Genomic DNA, 19126 nt, shown 5'->3' with positions numbered 1-19126 from the left:
CTTTATATAAACATCCTTATTTAAACATGGATAAAACTGGCATTTCCAAAGGCACAACAACCTGTTAATATAAAACTAAGGGCGCCTGGGTGGCTCAGCTGGTTAAGCGACTGCCTTCGGCTCGGTCATGATCCTGGAGTCCCGAGACCCGAGTCCCGCATCGGGCTCCCTGCTCAGCAGGGAGTCTGCTTCTCCCTTGGACCCTCCCCCCTCTCATGCTCTCTCATTCTCTCTCTCAAATAAATAAATAAAATCTTTCAAAAAATATATAAATCTAAAGGGGAAACAACAAAGAATTTTATATGAAGCTTTATTTTTAAAATATAAAAAACCACCACACACCAAGTGACTAAGATGTCCTCTCACGAGGCTTGCTTACCTCAGTCTTTAGGAAGAACACTGACTTCCACACTAATGGACAACTGCCTCTCTAGCTCTAAGTCCCTCAAAGGAGGCCACCTCCTTGGCCACCTGGCATCATGAGTTCCAACAGCTGGCTGGAGCCCAGATGCCAGAGTGAGTTTCTCCGTGAGATCCAGGATTGCCATGAGAGCTTTGCTTAGACAGCAAAAGACTCACACATGGCTTCCCTCAGAACCCGTCAGTCTCACATGCTTGGGGACTGCTGTGCAGGGACGCCTGGTGTGGCCTGGCGAGGCAGGGTATACATGGCCCCCAGGAACTGGTCTGCAATCCTTCCTGCTTCTCGCAGCCCACTCAGCAGAGCGCCATGGACAGTGGCTGGGTAGTTACGGATTGTATGTTCTCCAGCAAAGAAGAGTCGTGGAATTGGCTATTTCAGGGGAAAAAAAATTGAGAGAAAAATCAGCAGGTTGCACATAGTAACTTTTATTTTTGTTGTGTTTGAACTGCCAAATTCTTACTGGCCTCTGAAGGCTGCTCTGCCAATCCCAGACCATCATTCTACCAAAAAGGATCTCCCTCATCAGTGGGCATTCTCCCAGAAATGACCAAAGTAGAAATGTGACAATAAAACTCAGCCAAGCCAGCCTTAGTCCTAGGGTGATGCATAACTGCATCTGTTCCTATTTATCATGGAGTGCTGGGGGATACCCAGTTCTAGGGCTTCCTCTGCCTCCTACAGTACCTACTGGGGCAGAGGGGTTCCCGACTACTCTGTTACCACAAAGAATCCAGCATTTGTTCTTACTCGGGAGCACCTTTGTTTCTCAGCTCCAGGGACAGTTCACGGGGCCCTGAGCTCTGGAGCAGGGGCATGTTCTGGAGACCCCTGGTGACTGATGCCCTGCGACGGTCCCATGAGCCATTACAAAATGGGGTGCAACTAAAAATGTTTTTCATTTTTTAGGGGAAAAAGTTTGAATAAGGAAAAAGTAATTGGTTTACCATTCTGAATATGGACTGCCTAGATTTACAGAACCAGAATCTGAGAAATCAGATACAAACAATACTGTCCCTCCCTTTTACTCTGCTCCCGGTTATGTGGACAGGTCCAAGGACAGAACAACTAAAATCTACCCCCACCCCCAGCAAAACAAAACAAACCCAAAACTGTGGCACGGTGTTTACCCTGAAAGCCCAGGATATGGCCTTTTCCCAGGGAAGCCGAGGGGGTGTGCCAGTTTCTCACCTGGGGAGCGCCTGGAATTGAGGGGCCGGGAGTGATTGGCTGAGCCATTAAATCATAGTCATTTCCAGATGATCCTGCAGCTACGTATGAATAGGAGCCCCGGGCCCAGGGGTCAGCACGCCAGCGAGACACCACAGTCTCCTTGGGCTAAAGGAAAAAGCATGAGCAGAAGTTACCACAGGGCAGAGGACAAAGCAGTCCTCTCTGGAAGGAGAAAAGCTGGGGGGTGGGGGGTGTGGATACAACAGAGCAGTAAAGAGGCAGGGGATATGAGGCAGTCAAACGATGAAGGCTTCTGCTTTAAAACACACCGCAGACGGCTTCCAGGGAAGTTTCCACGTTGCCCTGCCTAGGAAATCTACAGATCCACCCAGGACTTGACCTTTATTCTCTCATTAATTCACATGAAACATTAATATACCTTCTTTCAAAGGAATCGTAAGGATCTAAAGGGTTTCTTTCAACGGGCCTAAAGAACAAAGTACAGGGCGCCTGGGTGGCTCAGTCGGTTGAGCGACTGCCTTTGGCTCAGGTCATGATCCTGGAGTCCCCGGATCGAGTCCCGCATCAGGCTCCCTGCTCAGCGGGGAGTCTGCTTCTCCCTCTGACCCTCCCCTCTCCCATGTGCTCGCTCTCTCTCTCATTCTTTCTCTCAAATAAATAAATAAAATCTTTAAAAAAAAAAAAAAAAAGAACAAAGTACCAAGCGATTCTTCATGAGGGAGTCTGACCACTTTGTCTAAAAGGCAGGAGCCGGAGGACTCCGCACGCAGATACGCTGGATGAGACCAGGAGGGATATGCAGCAAATAGCCTTCTCAATCCCCCAGCCTCTGTGCTTTCCTGAATCCCACACTTATACACAGACTCCAAACACTGGCATTCATGGAAACCCAGCACACCTCTTAATTCTGGCTGAAATGGTGCTGCCCAATGTAACAAGACCGTGTCAAACCCTGCCCTAGTGTGAACCTTGATCCCCACTTGCCTCTACCCACTTACTTACCTGGGGCACCGCACTGCTACCAAAAATCCCTTTGAGGATGGCCAGGCATCGGCCGACAATCACATCATCACTTATGTTTTCCATGATGCCGGCAGCTTCTCCTGCCACTAGTGCCAATAGTATTGGAGCTAGAGAAACAGGAAGAACAAGTCCAGGCTTTTCGTACAGACTTCTCTCAAGAACATCTTCATCAGGCCCCACATTATTCTGGGCACTCTGAAATCTGATGGCCAATAGACATGTGATACTTGTGCTAGAGACGTTATGTTTCTGAAACTGCGACTCAAAATCTATCCCTTAGAAGGCAGCTGGCAAACTCTCGTCAGTAACGTGTGACTCAGGTACTTAGCCACTTACAATTTCGCAGAATACAGAAATCTTGAAGACGTAATTCAGACCTTGCTAAGAAAACCAACAGGCATTCCTATATTTAAGGCATAGAATCCTCAGCCCTGACCACCTTAGACAGTTTGCTCCATGGCAAGGGCTACATCCTTTTAACTATTCCAGGTCCCTCCACGCCCGTCACCACCTTCACTCACCCATTTGGTGACTATTTAGGCAAGAGACTTGTGTAACAGGCACAGTATGAGATGCTGCGATACGAAAGCTATATAACTCCACGGATCAGTAGGTAAGTATCACGTAGCTATGATTATGAACGGATCAAAGCAATGAAGAAAAACAAAGGATACAGAGAAAAGAATACAGGGACTTAATTTAGATTTGAGGCAGTGGAAGTATGTGTGTCCTAAAAGCCTCTTTGAAACAGTGGCAGTTAGGTCAAGACCAGAAGGGCTGAGCAGAGTACGCCATATTGGGAAGGAAGAGAAGAAAAAACTCCCCACAGTACATGCAGAGGCCCTGAAGTAGAAGACACGAGATTTACACACACACACACACACACACACACACACACACACACACACACACACACACACTACATAAACATTTTAAGCGCCACAGAGAAGAGCAATCCAATTACAGAAGAAACTAAAATAGGAGGTAGGAGTTTGATATATACATTCTGAAGGACGTGAGCAAAGATTCAGGGGCCAGATACAGAAGTCTGAGAGTAAGGAATGCAAGTTTCCCCTTATGGGAAGCTTCCCTGGTTCTGTGCCTCCTGCCTGGGTTGATTCTTCTTTTTATGTTCTCTTTTGCAGTGCCCTGGGCTTTCACTCTGACCCTCTACTTATGGCCCTGTTCCTAGAGAGCTCACCTACTTAATGTATTTCCCACTAGGATATGAACTCCTTGACGGCGGGTATTTTTTCCCCCATGTCCCCAGCACCTACCAGGAATTTCTGGAATTGTTGGTTGAATTAATGAAAAATCAAGACATACATATTTGAGAAAACCCAGAATATTCCTAATTCTCTATTCCTGTAAGGATATGAAAAAGATTAAAACCAGGAAGCAGTTACCTTTATAGAGGTTCCAGAAGAGGAAGAGCTCACCCCTGCTGGCCGTCGTACTGCCAACATGCCCAAACAAATTGACACTTGGATCCCAGAACACACGGTCAAAACACAGTACTACCTGTGGTGGAAAAAAAAAAAAAAAAAAAGGAGCCCAGGAACTGATGGCAGGGCTCAGAGAGCACGGCTTTAAGCATAGCTGTGCCTCAATAGGAAAGACTTCTCAGACCTTACTAAAGTTTCTTCGGCTCTCAAGATAAGCTTAGAAATCCCTAGCATGAATGTATTACTTAAAACAACATTTAGAGTTGTCTGTGTTTTTCTGGGCTTAGGTCCCAGAAGACTTGGTCCTCATATACATATAATTAGGCACTGAAATGAATGAACTGACAGGACTCTCACCCTGATCTCACAGAGCTGAGAGCATAGCAAAATGTACAAAAACGCAAACCCCTCTCCTCTCTTACTGCACAACAGGTATGTGGAGAGATGCCCAGGGCAAGTTACCTTGTTAAGGTTGCCAAATCCCATCCTTTGGACTGCAGATGTTTTCCACTCAGGAAGAGGCGGCACGAACTGAACGGCTGGGGGCTGCTGCTTCAGCACACCCAAGGGGAGGGTACAGAGAACTGCATCACACTTATAAATAAAGGTCTGGCTTGTGGAGCGGGTATTCACAGCGATCACTTCACACCCTAGAGATGTCAGAGGGAAAAGACCTTACTGGCAATAAGGATGGTACTGAACAGTCAAGTGCATGGTAGAATCTACACACTCTCTCAGTTAATTCTTACCATAAGTGTATGGAGTCTGTTCTCTTCACTTTTTAATAGAAGAAAACCAAGGTGGCAGCAAAGTAACTTCAGACAAGGCTACATGAGTCCTAACTGCCAGGATTCAAAGGCTAATAGTCCACTTTAGAGTCCTGGCCCTTCACCACCGTTCTTGTCTTACCTTCCTGATACACTGGTGATCTTCTGGGCTAATCTAAGAGCCTTATTTTTTTACCAAGGGTTAAGTAAATTTAGACCACAGTGAAGAATAAAGGTCTGTAACAATGAAAGCAGTGCCTCTCCACGGTGGTTAGGTGCTTACTAAGGACCAGGAGAGGAACGACCCCAGAAGAGCACGGTGAGGATCTACGGGATGCCGCTGGGGTGCAGAGCGTGCTGTTCTGGAGAAGGCACTGTGACGCCTAGCTTGCCAGAGTCTGAATAAAGCTCAGAGTGGACCACAGAATAGGCACTGAAAAAAGGTTACTGTTATTCTTCCTCATTTGCGTTTTTTTCCTTCAGTAAGTACCTATTTACAGAATCTCAGAAAAATACATAAACAGCTCAAAATTGGTATGAGAGCTCAGTTCATGTCCACTTTCTCACTGTTCTTCACCTGCCTGCAAATGGCTATTTAAAGGCTATAGGTCTCAACATCAGCTAGAAGCTGCAAATGAACGGGAAATCAAATGGAAAAGGGTTTCAGGGATTGTAAAAAAAGAATATCTGCAGTAATCTCGGCAATTCTAGAAAAGCAGCCATGAAGGGCAAGCAAGGTTGACTGCCATATCTCCACTTGTCATGAGGGCCCTGGGGGGAGGGGCGGGGGGACTAGCTATCATTAAGAGTTCTAGACTATTAATTCCAAAGGTGGGTGGACAGCGGGTTCTCTGTACTCTACATTAAATGTGCCCTGAAACCAGCTACAGTGAGCACTGAGCCTTCTGCCTGTGGGAATCAGGGCAATTCCACCTTTGAAGTCTGATACTGCTCCCAGTATCAGAAACCAGATCGAGCAGTTAGCCCACCTGAACAGGAAAGGCTAGAATGGATCCAAAGAGCAAGACACAGATGGTAAAATACAAGGAGTGGGTCCCACTGTGCCGAGAGGCCAAAATCCTGGTCTTTTAAGAATATACTCAGTGGGGCCCCTGGGTGGCTCAGTCGGTTAAGCGACTGCCTTCGGCTCAGGTCATGATCCTGGGGTCCTGGGATCGAGCCCCATGTGGGGCTCCCTGCTCAGCACAGAGTCTGCTTCCTCCTCTCCTCTCCCCCCGCCCCTGCTCATGCTCACTCTCTCTTGCTTTCTCTCTCAAATAAATGAATCTTAAAACAAAAAAAAAAACAAAAACAGCAAAAATTAGGTCCAAACTCACTGGCAGTTGTTACAAAGTAATTCAAGTACAAATTGGAAACTTGCCTCAATTTTCTGTTTTACACAATGATGGATCAGAATGTCCAAAGGCTCTATAGGCTCAATCCTTTTGTCAATGCAGATTTTTAAATTTAGGGTTCATAGTTTATATGATACGACATTTTATCAGGAAATGTACCTAACATTTTTTTCTGTAGGTCAAACTCAACAAAAGATCAGTACCGTGTTTCAGAGTAAGAGACTTATCTCCCCAGTGAAGCAGGGACGTACCCGAAGCTGTGTAGCGAACCTGCCGCACCGCTGTGTTCAATTTAATGTCCAGGCCTTCCGCTAAAGCCACAGGTACACACGAGTAGCCATTCCTCACTGTCAGATGGCTGCCAGTAAACTCAAAGTCGTCATCCTAAAGAGGAGAGAAAAGTCCAGCCATTTTCTTAACTTATGCCATACATCCTGAATTCTGTAAGATTAACACTGAAAAACAACAGTGTGGAAAACAGTCAATATTCTAAGGCAGAAATTAAAAAACCAGCACTCACTATTCAGTTACAGCTATCTCAGGAAACTAGAGAAAAAAGAAAAAATGCTTAAATATCCCTAATGGCCACCTCTGGGCAGTGAGATTAGGGCAGTTTCTTCTTCCCGAGACTGAGTTTTCTCCTCATAGTCCCACACCCAATCCCTCAGCCCTGACTATCCAAGGGGGTGGGGGATGGGTTCTCTCGAAGGAAGAAGATTCAATAAATTCAGATGTTTGGCTTTTGAATGCATTACATGTTTGGCAGAATATGAGATTCACCATCCTATTCACATCTTCTTTACCTAAGAACAAAATCAGTTTTTATTTCTTAAACTTACAGGCTTGAAAGATGAGGAAGACTTCCAAAACTAAAGTTGGTAAAACTAGATAAAAACAATCTGGGATTATAAAGACTGGCCTAAGAGGATCCATACAGTAAAGAAGTCAGCATTTGGCCTGGAAGGATTCCCAAAATGATCTTATTTCTTTGAATCTACTGAAAATTATTCTGTGTAGAGAAATTTTTGAAGGCTAGTCAATTTTCTAATTTCATGAAATTTCTGGGAGAAAACACAGCATGATTTTTTTGAATTAGATAAAAATACTGGGTTGGCAGAACTTGCACTCCTTAGTGACTGATTCATCTGCTCCCCATACCGATCAGTTCAAATCACCCACATTCAGAATTTAGTAAGATTACGAATGGATACATATTGAAACTTCAAATGATAAATCCGTGACGAGGAAGGGTCTAATTTAGTATTACATGGGGAAAAACAACAACAAAAACAACTGGGAATTCTCTTAAGATTTTACCACTAACAGGTCTAATCCTCTAAGTCAAACACTAAAGAATACGAAGGTATAACCTAAAGATTAAGAATGCAAACTAGGGGCGCCTGGGTGGCTCAGCTGTTAAGCATCTGCCTTCAGCTCAGGTCATGATCCCAGGGTCCTGGGATCAAGCCCCGCATCAGACTCCCTGCTCCGCGGGAAGCCCGCTTCTCCCTCTCCCACTCCCCCTGCTTGTGTTGTTCCCTCTCTCACTGGGTCTCTGTCAAATAAATAAAATCTTAAAAAAAAAAAAAAAAATTCAAACTAATTTTACAAGGAAAACGTACAATGGAAATGAAAATATGTGAGTAAAAATGTAACATTTACTTCTGTAGTCTTAGGTCTGGCCAAAGTCTCAGATTTAGAGATCGATCCATTCAATATCTAAGAAGCCCTGGGATTTCTCACCAGTTCAAGACTAACTCACACTTAAAATACTTAAGAATAATTTGACAAAAGATGTGTAAAACCTGTACATTGAAAACTGTAAAATATGGCTGAAAAATATTAAAGAAAACCTAAATAAATGGAGAGGGATACCATGTTCAAATCCCAATACCAATCAAAATCCCAAAAGGTATTTTTTTAAATAGAAATTGACAAGCTGATTCTAAAATTTTTATGGAAATACAGAAGACCTAAAGTAGCCAAAATAATTTAAAAAAAGAGTTGAAGAACTTATACTACCCTAATTTCAAGACGTACCATAAAGCAACAGTAATCAAGACAATATGATAGTGGCATGTGGACAAATGAATGAATAGGAAGGAGTAACCATAAACAGTCTCACACATGGTCAACTGATTTTCAAAAAAGGTGCCAAGACAAATGAAGAAAAAGGATGGTGCCAGAATAATTAATTAGATAACCATATGGAAAAATCTGAACCCTACCCTCATCTCTCATTGTACATGAAAATTAATTTAAAATGAATCATAGACCTAACTATTAGAGCTAAGTCCATAAAACTTCAGGAAGAAAACAAGAGAAAATTTAGTGATCTAAGTTTAGACAAAGATTTTTCAGGATACAAAAAGCACAAAGCTTATAGAGAGTTGAGGAAATAGGAACTTCATAAAATTACAAAGTTTTGCTCTTTGAAAGATACCATTTAGAAAATGAAAAAGGAAGCTGTGGACTGGAAGAAAATATTTACAAAGGAATTGTATAAATACTGATAAAGGAACTGTATCCAGGATCTAAAGAACATAATGAACTCTTACACAATTTAGTAAGAGATCAACCAAATTTTTAAATAATGGGCAAAAGATCTGAACATACTTTTCACAAAAGAACTGACATACAAATGGCCAATAAGTACATGAAAAGGTGCTTCACATCACCCATCATTCGGGAAATGCAAATTACCACTACAATGAAATGTACTATATACCCATTAGAATGGCTAAAGTTTTAAAAACTGGCAGTACCAAGTGTTGGTGAGGATGTGAAACAACTAGAACTTTCATACACTGCTGGTGGGAATGCAATTTGGAATAATGTGGAGTTTCTTATAAAGTTAAAGATCTATGTAAGACCCAGCAATTTCACTCCTAGATACACCCAAAAGAAAGATGTGAATGTTTATAGCAGCTCCAGTCATTTATAGCCAAAAAAACTGGAAACAATCCAAATGTCCACCAACGCACCAGCGTATGGATAAACAATCTATGGCACATCCATACAACAGACTACTACTAAACAATGAAAAGGAACAAACCACTGATATCCCAACAACAAAAATGAATCTCAACAACTTTGCTAAGTGAAAGAAATTACACACAAAAGGCTACATTCTGGGGGTACCTGGGTGGCTCAGTCTTTAAGTGTCTGCCTTCAGCTCAGGTCATGATCCTGGGGTCCTAGGATTGGGCCCCACATCAGGCTCCCTGCTCAGCAGGAAGCCTGCTTCTCCCTCTCCCACTCCCCCTTGCTTGTGTTCCTGCTCTCACTGTCTCTGTCAAATAAATAACTAAAATATATATTTAAAAAAAAGGCTACATTCTGTATGATTATATACCGTATTTGCTCAATTTTATGTAATTCTAGAAAAACAAAACTACAGTGACAGAAAGGAAATCGGGGGTTGTCTTGGGCCAGGAGTGGGAGAGCTGGGGACTGACTACAAAGAGGCAAGGGAGAACTTTCCAGGATGGAAATGTTCTTTATCTTGATTGTGGTGGTGATTCATGACTATGTACCTTTGGCAAAACTTCAAACTGGGTTTGCTTAAAATAGGTAAATTGTACTGTAACTTCTATTTCTTAATAAAGCTGTTTAAACACACACATACAAATTAAGTTTCTCCTAAGAGCCCTTTCAAAGACATGTGCAACAAAATAAATGATAAAGGAATTTTACCTGATCCCAATGTTTAAGGGAGAGTGTAGAGAGAGGTGTAGCATTAGCAAATTCAAGATTTGCAAAATGCCAATCAAGTATTTGTCTGTCTCTTGATGAGAGATACACGTCACTGCAAAATGAAAACAGAGGAGCACAGGTTATTAAAGGACTACTATTCTCAGTGGGCTGATGGGGACAATCTCAGTAACTGAGGAAACCTAAGCCTGGTACTGTGCCTTATATAAAGAAATTACAAGTCAAAAAGTAGGACCTTATCTCCTTTATTACCGGTGCTGAGAGCAGTGCCAAGCTCACTACATAAAGCAAATTACTATCAGGCTTCATTTGTCTTGGCAAGGGTGGGGAGACAGGGTGCCTGGATGGCTCAGCTGGTTAAGCGTCTGCCTTCGGCTCAGGTCCTGATCCCAGGGTCCTGGGATGGAGAGTCTGCTTCTCTCTCTCCCTCTCCCCCTGCTTGTGCTCTCTCTTTCTGTCAAATAAATAAAAATCTTAAAAAAAAAATTATCGGTACCTGGCATTAAAAAAGCGTTTTTGTTTTATAAATAAAGCATTTTTTTTTTTTTTTAAAGCAAGAATGGGTAGCATCCCCAACTCCAGAACAGAGTAGATATACTGGAGGCCAGATGCACCATGAAGCACAGTATCAGCATATAAGTATTCACTATCAAAAATCCAATGGAAACAAAGTATAATACTTTCCTAGTCCTCAGAATTATGGGAATTTAAAGCAATCCCACCTTCTATTCCACTCACAGGAAGACAGTATATTTCATTCAAATATCAGACCTTATAGAGAAAGGTTATCTTTTCAAAAACAAATATATTTAAATATTTAGGACATTCCTACATATTAAAATTACAATCCATTCACTGGACATAAACAAAAGCCCACAGTGCTTTGTAATTTTCCTTCTAAATATAACAAAGAAGAGCAAAAGCTATCCCTCTGAACATTTGTGTGTTTTCCTCACCTTGGCGGATTGGCTTCCAATTCTTGAAGTTTTTCTTCTAGCTTTCCTTGTGTTTCAGCTAATTCATCATATTCCTGATAAAATGAAGAGAACTGGGTTGATCTTAATGAGTCAGAGACCAACCTAGTTCTTTATACCATAAAGTGTAAGACCTGGACCACCTGCCCGTCCAGGTCATATCTGTGAGTGTGCCTCAGGTTAAGGCTGGATCAGGGCTCAGGGATGGTTGTTCTTGGAGACAAGTTACAGTGTGAGCCCAGAATGAAGATGGGGTGTGGAGGAGGGAGCGGGCATGCAGGAGGAGGAGATAAAGGAAGAATAGCATATTAGTGTGCTACAAAGTAAGAGTGAAAAAGAAGAGCAACTACCACTTCCTGTGCATTTATCATGTCCCTAGCATGGGATAAAGCACTTCAGGTCCCTTACAAAGAAGTATCAACACTGGTCACAGATGAGGTGATTAAGGAATCTAAGATCCCATGGCTAAGAGATAAGTTAGGGATTTCAACCAGACAGTTTGATACCAAATGACTGAAGTCTATGTTATCATTATTGTAAACTGACAGTGGTAAACTATGACAGGGAGCTAAACTGAAATGTAAGTAAGTTAAAGTACAAGACTGCGAAAACAAAGTAGAAATTCTGCAGAAAAAGCAGATCTCAAACCAAACTAGTCCGTTCAGTCCCCTTGGTTCCTGTGTACCAAACCCTCTTCTTCCTACCACAGGCACCTATGATTGGTTAGTGATTCTCCCTTTTCCAAAGTTTCCCAGATCTATATTCTTTCTGAGGATCCCAAGGGAAACCACCCAGGCATGTATGTATACCACACCTTGCACAGGGCAGTCAGATCCCTGTGTTTGCTTTTCACTAAGAACTCGGCAGTGATATCTCTAGGTGGCTTGACCTCAGATGCTTCTTTGTATTGCTGATGGAGTTCTTTAATTTTCTCTTTCAAATTTACCATCTAAGAGGAAAAAATACAAATTTACCATTTCAGATAGTGATGTAATCCATCTCCAAATCCCATGCTTCGGTTCCTCCCCTAAACTGCTAGTATACCAAAACAGGTTACAATACAAGGTCCTTGAAACTCTTAAATACCTCTTCTACATGATGACATTTTAGAATAGGAAAAAAAATCCTATATGGTTCAACACAGAGGTATCACATCATTATCAGAAGTGAGACCATTTCTGTCTTCCAAAACAAATGGAGAACCAGGAGTGTTCCATTAATTTAAAAATATATGTATATATATACAAAAATCAAATTCCAGGAAAAACAAAGCACCACTTAAACTTATTGTTTTGGGGAACAAATTGTTATGATTTGTTTTCTAAATTATGTAAAGGCTAAATCACCACACAGAACCTTCCAGAGCCATTCCTAATGTTAGTCTCCCAGCTTTCTGATGGTACTGGGTCCCACAGCTATCCTGCCAACTGGCTGTTCTCCAGCCTCTCTGCTCATTTCACACATGCCACACACAATCCATGAAGAAGGTGGGCACAGACCTCTTCTCATCTGACAGCATGAAAAAACAAGGCACAGTGAGAAAGTGAGGCAAGACTGGTCACAAGATACACCCAGATTTTGCATCAAAAAACTCCCCACAGGGGCTGTCCCACTTCATGTTTTCTCCCTAAGCTGATAATACGTTTGCAGGTGGTAGGATTAGGAGAAAACAAATGGTTTCCCAGACTGGAACCAGGCCTCTGCGAAGTGGTGGGAAAGAAGAGCCCTCAGCAGACATACCACTGAGGACTATCCCCATAAATGGCACCTGAAGCAAAATAATTATGGCAATGAATTATGGTCCTGGCTGCAGACTTGTTGTCCCCATCAGTGGGAATTTGACCCCAGTGCAACTGATCTCCCTCTCATCAAAGAATCCAGCAGAGGGCACTGAGCTAGCTTTGCCAAAGGGAACCTGACACAGAAAAGATCTATTTCCCCTGGCAACAATTTGCCAATAATACCATACTGAAAAGACGGACAGATAAAACCATACCTTTTGTTAGTCACTTTTTTTTTTTAAGAATAATTAGTCCCAGCTGCGCGGACCTTCTCTCCCCCCCCAGACCAAAACCGAAACTGAAAATTTCTAAAGCCGTCCCCCCCATCTTCAGCTATGAAGAAAATATGAAATTTCACCTTATTAAGAAGTTCTTTCAACTCCTCCTGAGTCTTCACTATCTTCTTCCAATGTTCAATTTGCTCATCTTTGACATGCTTTTCCTGTAACCTAAAAGAGACAATACATATGCCTTGGCCACAAAGCCAGCTTTGCAGCCCAAGATAGGAACCCATCAGAAACATTCAGGACCATCAAAGCCCACTGAAATTTCTAATACTTTGGAACAAGAAAGTTGCTGGGTGGCAAATTATTTTCTAGGCTATGTTAAATATAGTTCAGTACCATAAAAGCTGTGAATTTTAGAACTGAGAGTGGCCTTAAGAATCATTCTTTTTTAAATGGTTTTACTTTGAGATTTAAATTCACATGAAAATAAGTGAAAACTAGCTCAAATAAGACTTGCTGAAAACCTTAAAGTATAATAGCAAATCTCTAAATAGAATTCACTATACAACAAGCAGTATCAAAGTACTTACTGGATGACAACTTCCAATGCCTGGCCAAGGGACACAGGCTTATTATTGAGGACATTGAAGTCTAGCTGATGACTAAGGTAAGACGTAGCTTCTAGCAACCGGTTAAACTCTTGCTCTACCATTTCATCTTTCTCTTTAGGAACCTGAAAATCCGAAGTATAGCAGAGTTGGTCCTTATAATAAGACTAAACATAACCATCCATGAAAACACAAATGCTCTACAGTTTAAAAGGTCAAAATATGTACCTCAAAGGGAAACCTTTGAGGACAATGATTCCAACTTTCTTTTCTATGAAGTGGTCAATTCCATTAAATGAGGTATGAAATGTTTGGCCCTAATATTTTCTATTCTCCCAATTTTGCCCTCCGAGCTGGGACTCCACCTCTATTAACAGCCATAGGATTCACACTGGGTGCTAACTGGTGCTAACTGAAGTTACGTGGAGCACAAGGTGTCCTGGAGCTGACATGCACTGAGAGAAGCTGGGCTGACATGCAAATGACACACTGGAAAAGTCTCAGAGAACAAAAACTATGTCAACACATAGTTTCAACACACCTGAGGACCCTCCAGAATAAGGGCAGGATGGAAAAATAAGAAGCCCAAGGTACTGTCTTTCCCTCAAAGATGAATTTTGGGTGGGAGTAGGGAAGAGAGAAGTGAAATTCACGACTATTATAATAATGAGAACACAATAGCACCTTCGTTCTTTTGCAGAGTAACAGTGTTTTATGGCACCAATTAAGTTCAGAGTTGAATGTCCAAAGCTCTTAGACTATGAGTGACTGAGGCACCAGGTCTGGCTCACTACTGTGCAAGAAGAGAGCAGACTGCAAAGCAGATCATCAAGCTGCAAGGCCACATTCCTAATCCCTGCTGTGCCCCTGCCTGTTGATATCATCAGTTAGTCAACCCAAATCCCTCTGCTACTGCTTAATTCAGTCCTAAAGTAAACTGCATCTGCAATTTTACTGAATTCACGGTATTCGCAAGAAGGGAAAAGCATATCTAAGGCAAGCATGTCTAAAGCAAGCATCTCTTGCCAGAATAAACTGGGCATCAACTGGGAAATGGGAGTCAAAATATGGAATTTTACTTTACAGCCAACCTAAAATTGGTAGTAAGAAGACCGCATTAAAGAAAGTTCTAATAAACACTAAGGCCAAGGAGGAGTGCAGGGGTAACTTGTGGATGAGATCATCACAGTAAGATTCTACCTCTCATTTGAAATGCCTTAGTTTTTGCCCTTTCCAATTAAAGAGACAATTTTTAAGGCACTAGTCTCCTTCTCTTCACTGAGGAGTTGCACAAGTAACTCTACAAGATGAGCCATGGCGTGGCAAAAGAATATGGCAAGTAGTACAATCTTCACCCAAAAAAGAAAGGGAAAAGGACTGCAACTCTCTTTTGGAACTGTAAATATGACACCATAACTGACCCAATCAGAATCATATTCTAAAGCATCAAATTCTAAAAGGCCAAAGATGGGAGTGATCAGGAAATCTTTATGAATTAGAGAATCCCCCTTGGCCTAAGGGAAATATAAATCCCTGAGAATCTTCTGGTTTATGCTGAGAAATAAGGCAGAGAATCAGACTTTGGATGTTTGGTGCCCTTTATATATGAGTGGTACCTAAGACTTGGTGGATCAAACACATCTGACCTACCCATTCAACTCCATGGCCAAAGGAAGGAGCTCTTGGTGACATCCCTACTTGTTCTGATTACATAGCTATCAGAGCTGATGGATGAGACCCTTTTGGTCAGGAATTTCATTTACTTTCTTGTCAGTTGCTTTTCCTCAGTGATGTGATGGGTCATATACAGAGCAGCGCAAAGCAATGCTGAAATTCTGCTCAGTGTGATTCCTGCAATGATGTTACCAAAGATGGTTCTAGAAACTCTAAATTTGGTGTTTCTTCAAAAAAGGAAACAATTACATTTTTAACACGAAATCTATATAGTTATGAGATCTTAACTGATCCCAGATGCAATAGTGCATGACTGCTTTTCCTGGAATACAAAATAGTGATATTTCTATGTGTGGCTTCAAAAATGCCTTAGCAAGAGGATGCTATAGAAGGAAGAGGGACCAGATCACATGTGCCTCTGCAAGAGGGCAGAATGTGCCAATACACAAGTGTGCAAATGGTACAGATTAAAGCTCTTCCAGTGTGAACTGGATGGCTTGCTTCAGACAAGCTTTAATCTTTATAGCTAGGGTGACAGTCACATAGGGAAGTTCATACTAAAAAAGTACGCAGCACTCAGGCTCAGTAACTGGGGTCCAGGGTGTGTGGTAGAGAAACATTTAAAGGGACACTGTCAAGGTTAGAGGGACCAAATTTGACCTTTTGTTTCTTCCCTCTGTTTGCTAAGCAGCCCACTTGATTCATAACACTTTCCCCTTTAGTCCACCCACACACCTCCCCCCCACAAAAACCTTCTTACATGCGCTTTCAATGACAAAAACTCAAATGGCACCAGCCCAACATATAGGCGCAACTCTACAACAACAAACCAGTGTGAATGTATGATGGAGAGGATCTTTGGAAGGGAAAGATCTAAGTTTCAAGCTTTTAATGGGTTATTGTAAACAGTGAAGAAAATGATTTGAAAAATTATAAAAAAAAAATACCTTGACAGTGTCCTTTTAACCAGTGCAGCAGAGAGAGAAATAAACTGTAAATAACAGCCCAACAGCCACGTCAAGTTAAGTTTTGTATGACAGCAGTAAAATCAAGGCTTTAAACACACAGCATGACAGAAGCATTCTGTTAGCTCAGAAGCTGCAACCACCAGAGAAACAAGGAACAGACTGTATAGAGACCAAAATGGGAAAGTCAAGGCACAGAAATGGGCAAAAGAAAGGCAGTTTGGTGGGGGGGTATGAGGGTGGTAAAGGGAGATGGTGTCAGAAAGCAGTGAGGAATAAAGCAAAACAATAAAAGAGAAAAGGAAAAACACAGAACAGTAACAAGAACAACAACAAAATCAAACAAACAAAAACCAAACCAAAAGATGACTGCCTCATCTGACTGACACCAGGATGACAGACTGCATCTCTGGCCCACTGACTGGGTCCACTGCTCTAACTGGAGACTCCACTCTCCAGATTACGAGAGACAAAACTTAGGCCCCACCCATTTCCCACCTAGTTAAGCAATTTTAGGACTGTTGCCAGAGAGACCAGGGATAGCATTCAAACCTGGATTTTGTTCCCATTAACTTTAGAATTCCACTTTGAAATTAAAGAAATATTTGGAAAATAGCAGATATTTGTCAATTAGGAAACCAACAATGACTGGGGGAAAAAAACCAAAATGTATTTTTGATATACTTAAATCTTGAATCTGTTTTTAAAATTAAACTAGTCAGATATGTTCTATTTGACATACTCAGACAATGAAAACAACTTTAGCAACTGATTAGCCCCTGAGCACCTCTTAAGTACCTATTTCAGGTCACTGCCCTCCCCTTGGTGAGAACCCTTGAACTGTTAGTTCCATAAATAATTATGGAAAGGAGCTGAAATATTGGCAATCTTTAAACACAAGTCACAATAATTTTCTTAAATTGCATCCTGAGAAAGGAACTCAGTAAATGACTGAAAGGGGCAGCTTTCTACGACAACATACTGAGGAGATAAAACAGCAAACTAAGCACGGAAAGTATCTTTGATATTGTTCTCTAGCAAAGACTCAAACAAAAAGGCTATCACTTGAAGCAGACTTTTTTTTTGAAACAGATTTTGATTACGACTTTTCAAAGCTATTTATTTCTCTATGAAAGGCTCCAAATAGTTCCTTCAAACTAAGAATCTGGTGTGTCTCATTACTCTAAATAGGTACAATCCTGACTGCTTTGGTCCTGTAGAGATTATATGGAGCATCCCTGAGCATGGCTGAGGGAAGAGCAGCCTGGGTATCTAGCTCATGCAGAGTAAATTTAGGGAGAGCCAAGTGACTTTCTGGACAGGGTCCTAATCCTGCAGGAAGTTATTCAGAGGAAGGACAGCTCTCCTCAGTTCTACCTTTGGTTACCTTCTATCATCACAAACCCTTTAGGCCTTCAAAACCCTGTCCATTTCTCTTGCTTCCAGGGTGCATAAACTCTCCAGCAGTAGAGCAAAATGGAGTTAGGTGCAGTTAGGTTCTGGGCACCCAAAGGCTGGAGATTTAGCCAGAGAAATCCTCAGGAAGAATAACACAATGAAAAAACAGCTGTAACACAATGAAAAAACCTGGCCAACAGAAGCTACAGTAAATCTCTGCCTCTCCCATTCCCATGCACTTCTAGAATTAAGATTAGTTCCTTTGGTAAAACCTGGAAGAAAAATTTACATCTGAAGAGTGTCTAATTCAGATTCCCAAATAACTAAAAGAAATGAGATATCCTTAAAGGGAGAATAAGGACAACAGGAATATCCTTAATCCAAATAAAATTATGATTCTATAAATGGAGACGGCTGTCCACCCCCACTTTTTTTTACATTAGAAATCATTTAGGGGATATAAATAATGGACTTCTCTAAAGCAGTAACTAAGCTGCGTGGAGAAGGCACACACAACATGTCTAAGGAGTTCACTCTAGCAGTTTCTAGCACACAGTAGAGGTGCTTTGTAAATTCTTATGAAATGAATAAATTAATAAAGTTTGAAAAAGCAAAGTCAGTATTATATTTGAAAGGAAGTAACTATTTTGCAACTTTAGGAACATTAAAGGAAGACACGAGATTTTTACATTTATAAAAAAGCGGGGATTAGAAGATTTTAAAAGATAGAGAAAAACCACCTTTAAAATACCAAAACTTGGGGTGCCTGGGTGGCTCAGTAGGTTAAGCGTCTGCCTTTGGCTCAGGTCATGATCTGAGAGTCCTGGGATCAAGCCTCACATCAGGGCTCCCTACTCAGCAGGGTGTCTGCTTCTCCCTCTCTCTCTGCCCCTCCACCCTGCTCGTTCTTTCTCTCTCAAATAAAATCTTAAAAAAAAAAAAAAAAGAAAAGAAACCAAAACTGTTTCTACAAAGGAATAGGAAAACTGAAAAGGCCAGAAGGCCTGTGTCAAAAGTATAACCAACCTAAGCACCACTCCATATGAATGCAAATGACAACCTGCTGAATTGAGGTAGGTACAGAGTATACCCAATTAATGGCATTAATGGCCTTCATAAAAGACCTGGCACTCTTTACCTTTCAAGTGTATCTTTCTTCCTCACGACAGCTGAGCTATTCCCAGGAAGAAAATCAAGATCTGTTTCTCCACGTAGTTACTGAGTCTTTGGGCCTCATTTGGTAAAAACAAAAACAAAAACAAAAACAAAACAAAGACTACAAAAAAAACCCAACTCCCTCCCCCCCAATGGAAACCAGAGATTTTATAATGCAAAATGCTATTGCACTGAAGTAATTTAAGATGCTGTTTCATTACTCAAAGTCAAAAGTAGGATTTAAAGCCCTTCTCCCTCTGACCCTCCCCTGTCTCATGTGCTCTCTCTCTCTCATTCTCTCTTTCAAATAAATAAATAAATAAATAAATAAATAAATAAATAAATAAATAAATCTTAAAAAAAAAAATAAATTAAAAAAAAGCCCCTGAGTTACTAGTTGGTATACAGGAGATACATAGAAAACA

At 41.5% G+C, this 19126-nt stretch overlaps 1 protein-coding gene across 4 annotated transcripts in view; it reads right to left on the bottom strand.

The window, feature by feature from the left end:
• Window positions 1-294: 294 nt before the first annotated feature.
• KDM1A (lysine demethylase 1A) overlaps window positions 295-19126 on the bottom strand; it is a 59977-nt gene continuing 41145 nt past the window's right edge. For 2 of the 4 annotated variants that reach the window (XM_027569175.2, XM_027569191.2), the window contains 12 exons: window positions 16131-16142; window positions 13492-13634; window positions 13033-13123; window positions 11708-11842; window positions 10876-10949; window positions 9902-10013; window positions 6457-6589; window positions 4546-4733; window positions 4045-4159; window positions 2618-2745; window positions 1613-1759; window positions 295-793 (listed from right to left, as the gene is read on the bottom strand). In XM_027569175.2, coding sequence (XP_027424976.1) covers window positions 608-793; window positions 1613-1759; window positions 2618-2745; window positions 4045-4159; window positions 4546-4733; window positions 6457-6589; window positions 9902-10013; window positions 10876-10949; window positions 11708-11842; window positions 13033-13123; window positions 13492-13634; window positions 16131-16142 — 1464 coding nt within the window. In that variant the 3' untranslated portion in view covers window positions 295-607. The remainder of the gene's footprint in view (window positions 794-1612; window positions 1760-2617; window positions 2746-4044; window positions 4160-4545; window positions 4734-6456; window positions 6590-9901; window positions 10014-10875; window positions 10950-11707; window positions 11843-13032; window positions 13124-13491; window positions 13635-16130; window positions 16143-19126) is intronic. The other 2 variants (XM_027569181.2, XM_027569198.2) reach the window with 1 other exon arrangement.

The sequence above is a fragment of the Zalophus californianus genome, chromosome 4 (genome assembly GCF_009762305.2).
Source record: "Zalophus californianus isolate mZalCal1 chromosome 4, mZalCal1.pri.v2, whole genome shotgun sequence".
Taxonomy (NCBI): Eukaryota; Metazoa; Chordata; class Mammalia; order Carnivora; family Otariidae; genus Zalophus; species Zalophus californianus.
The sequence above is the reverse complement of the archived record's forward strand: the minus strand, read 5'-3'. Positions and strand labels throughout refer to the sequence as shown.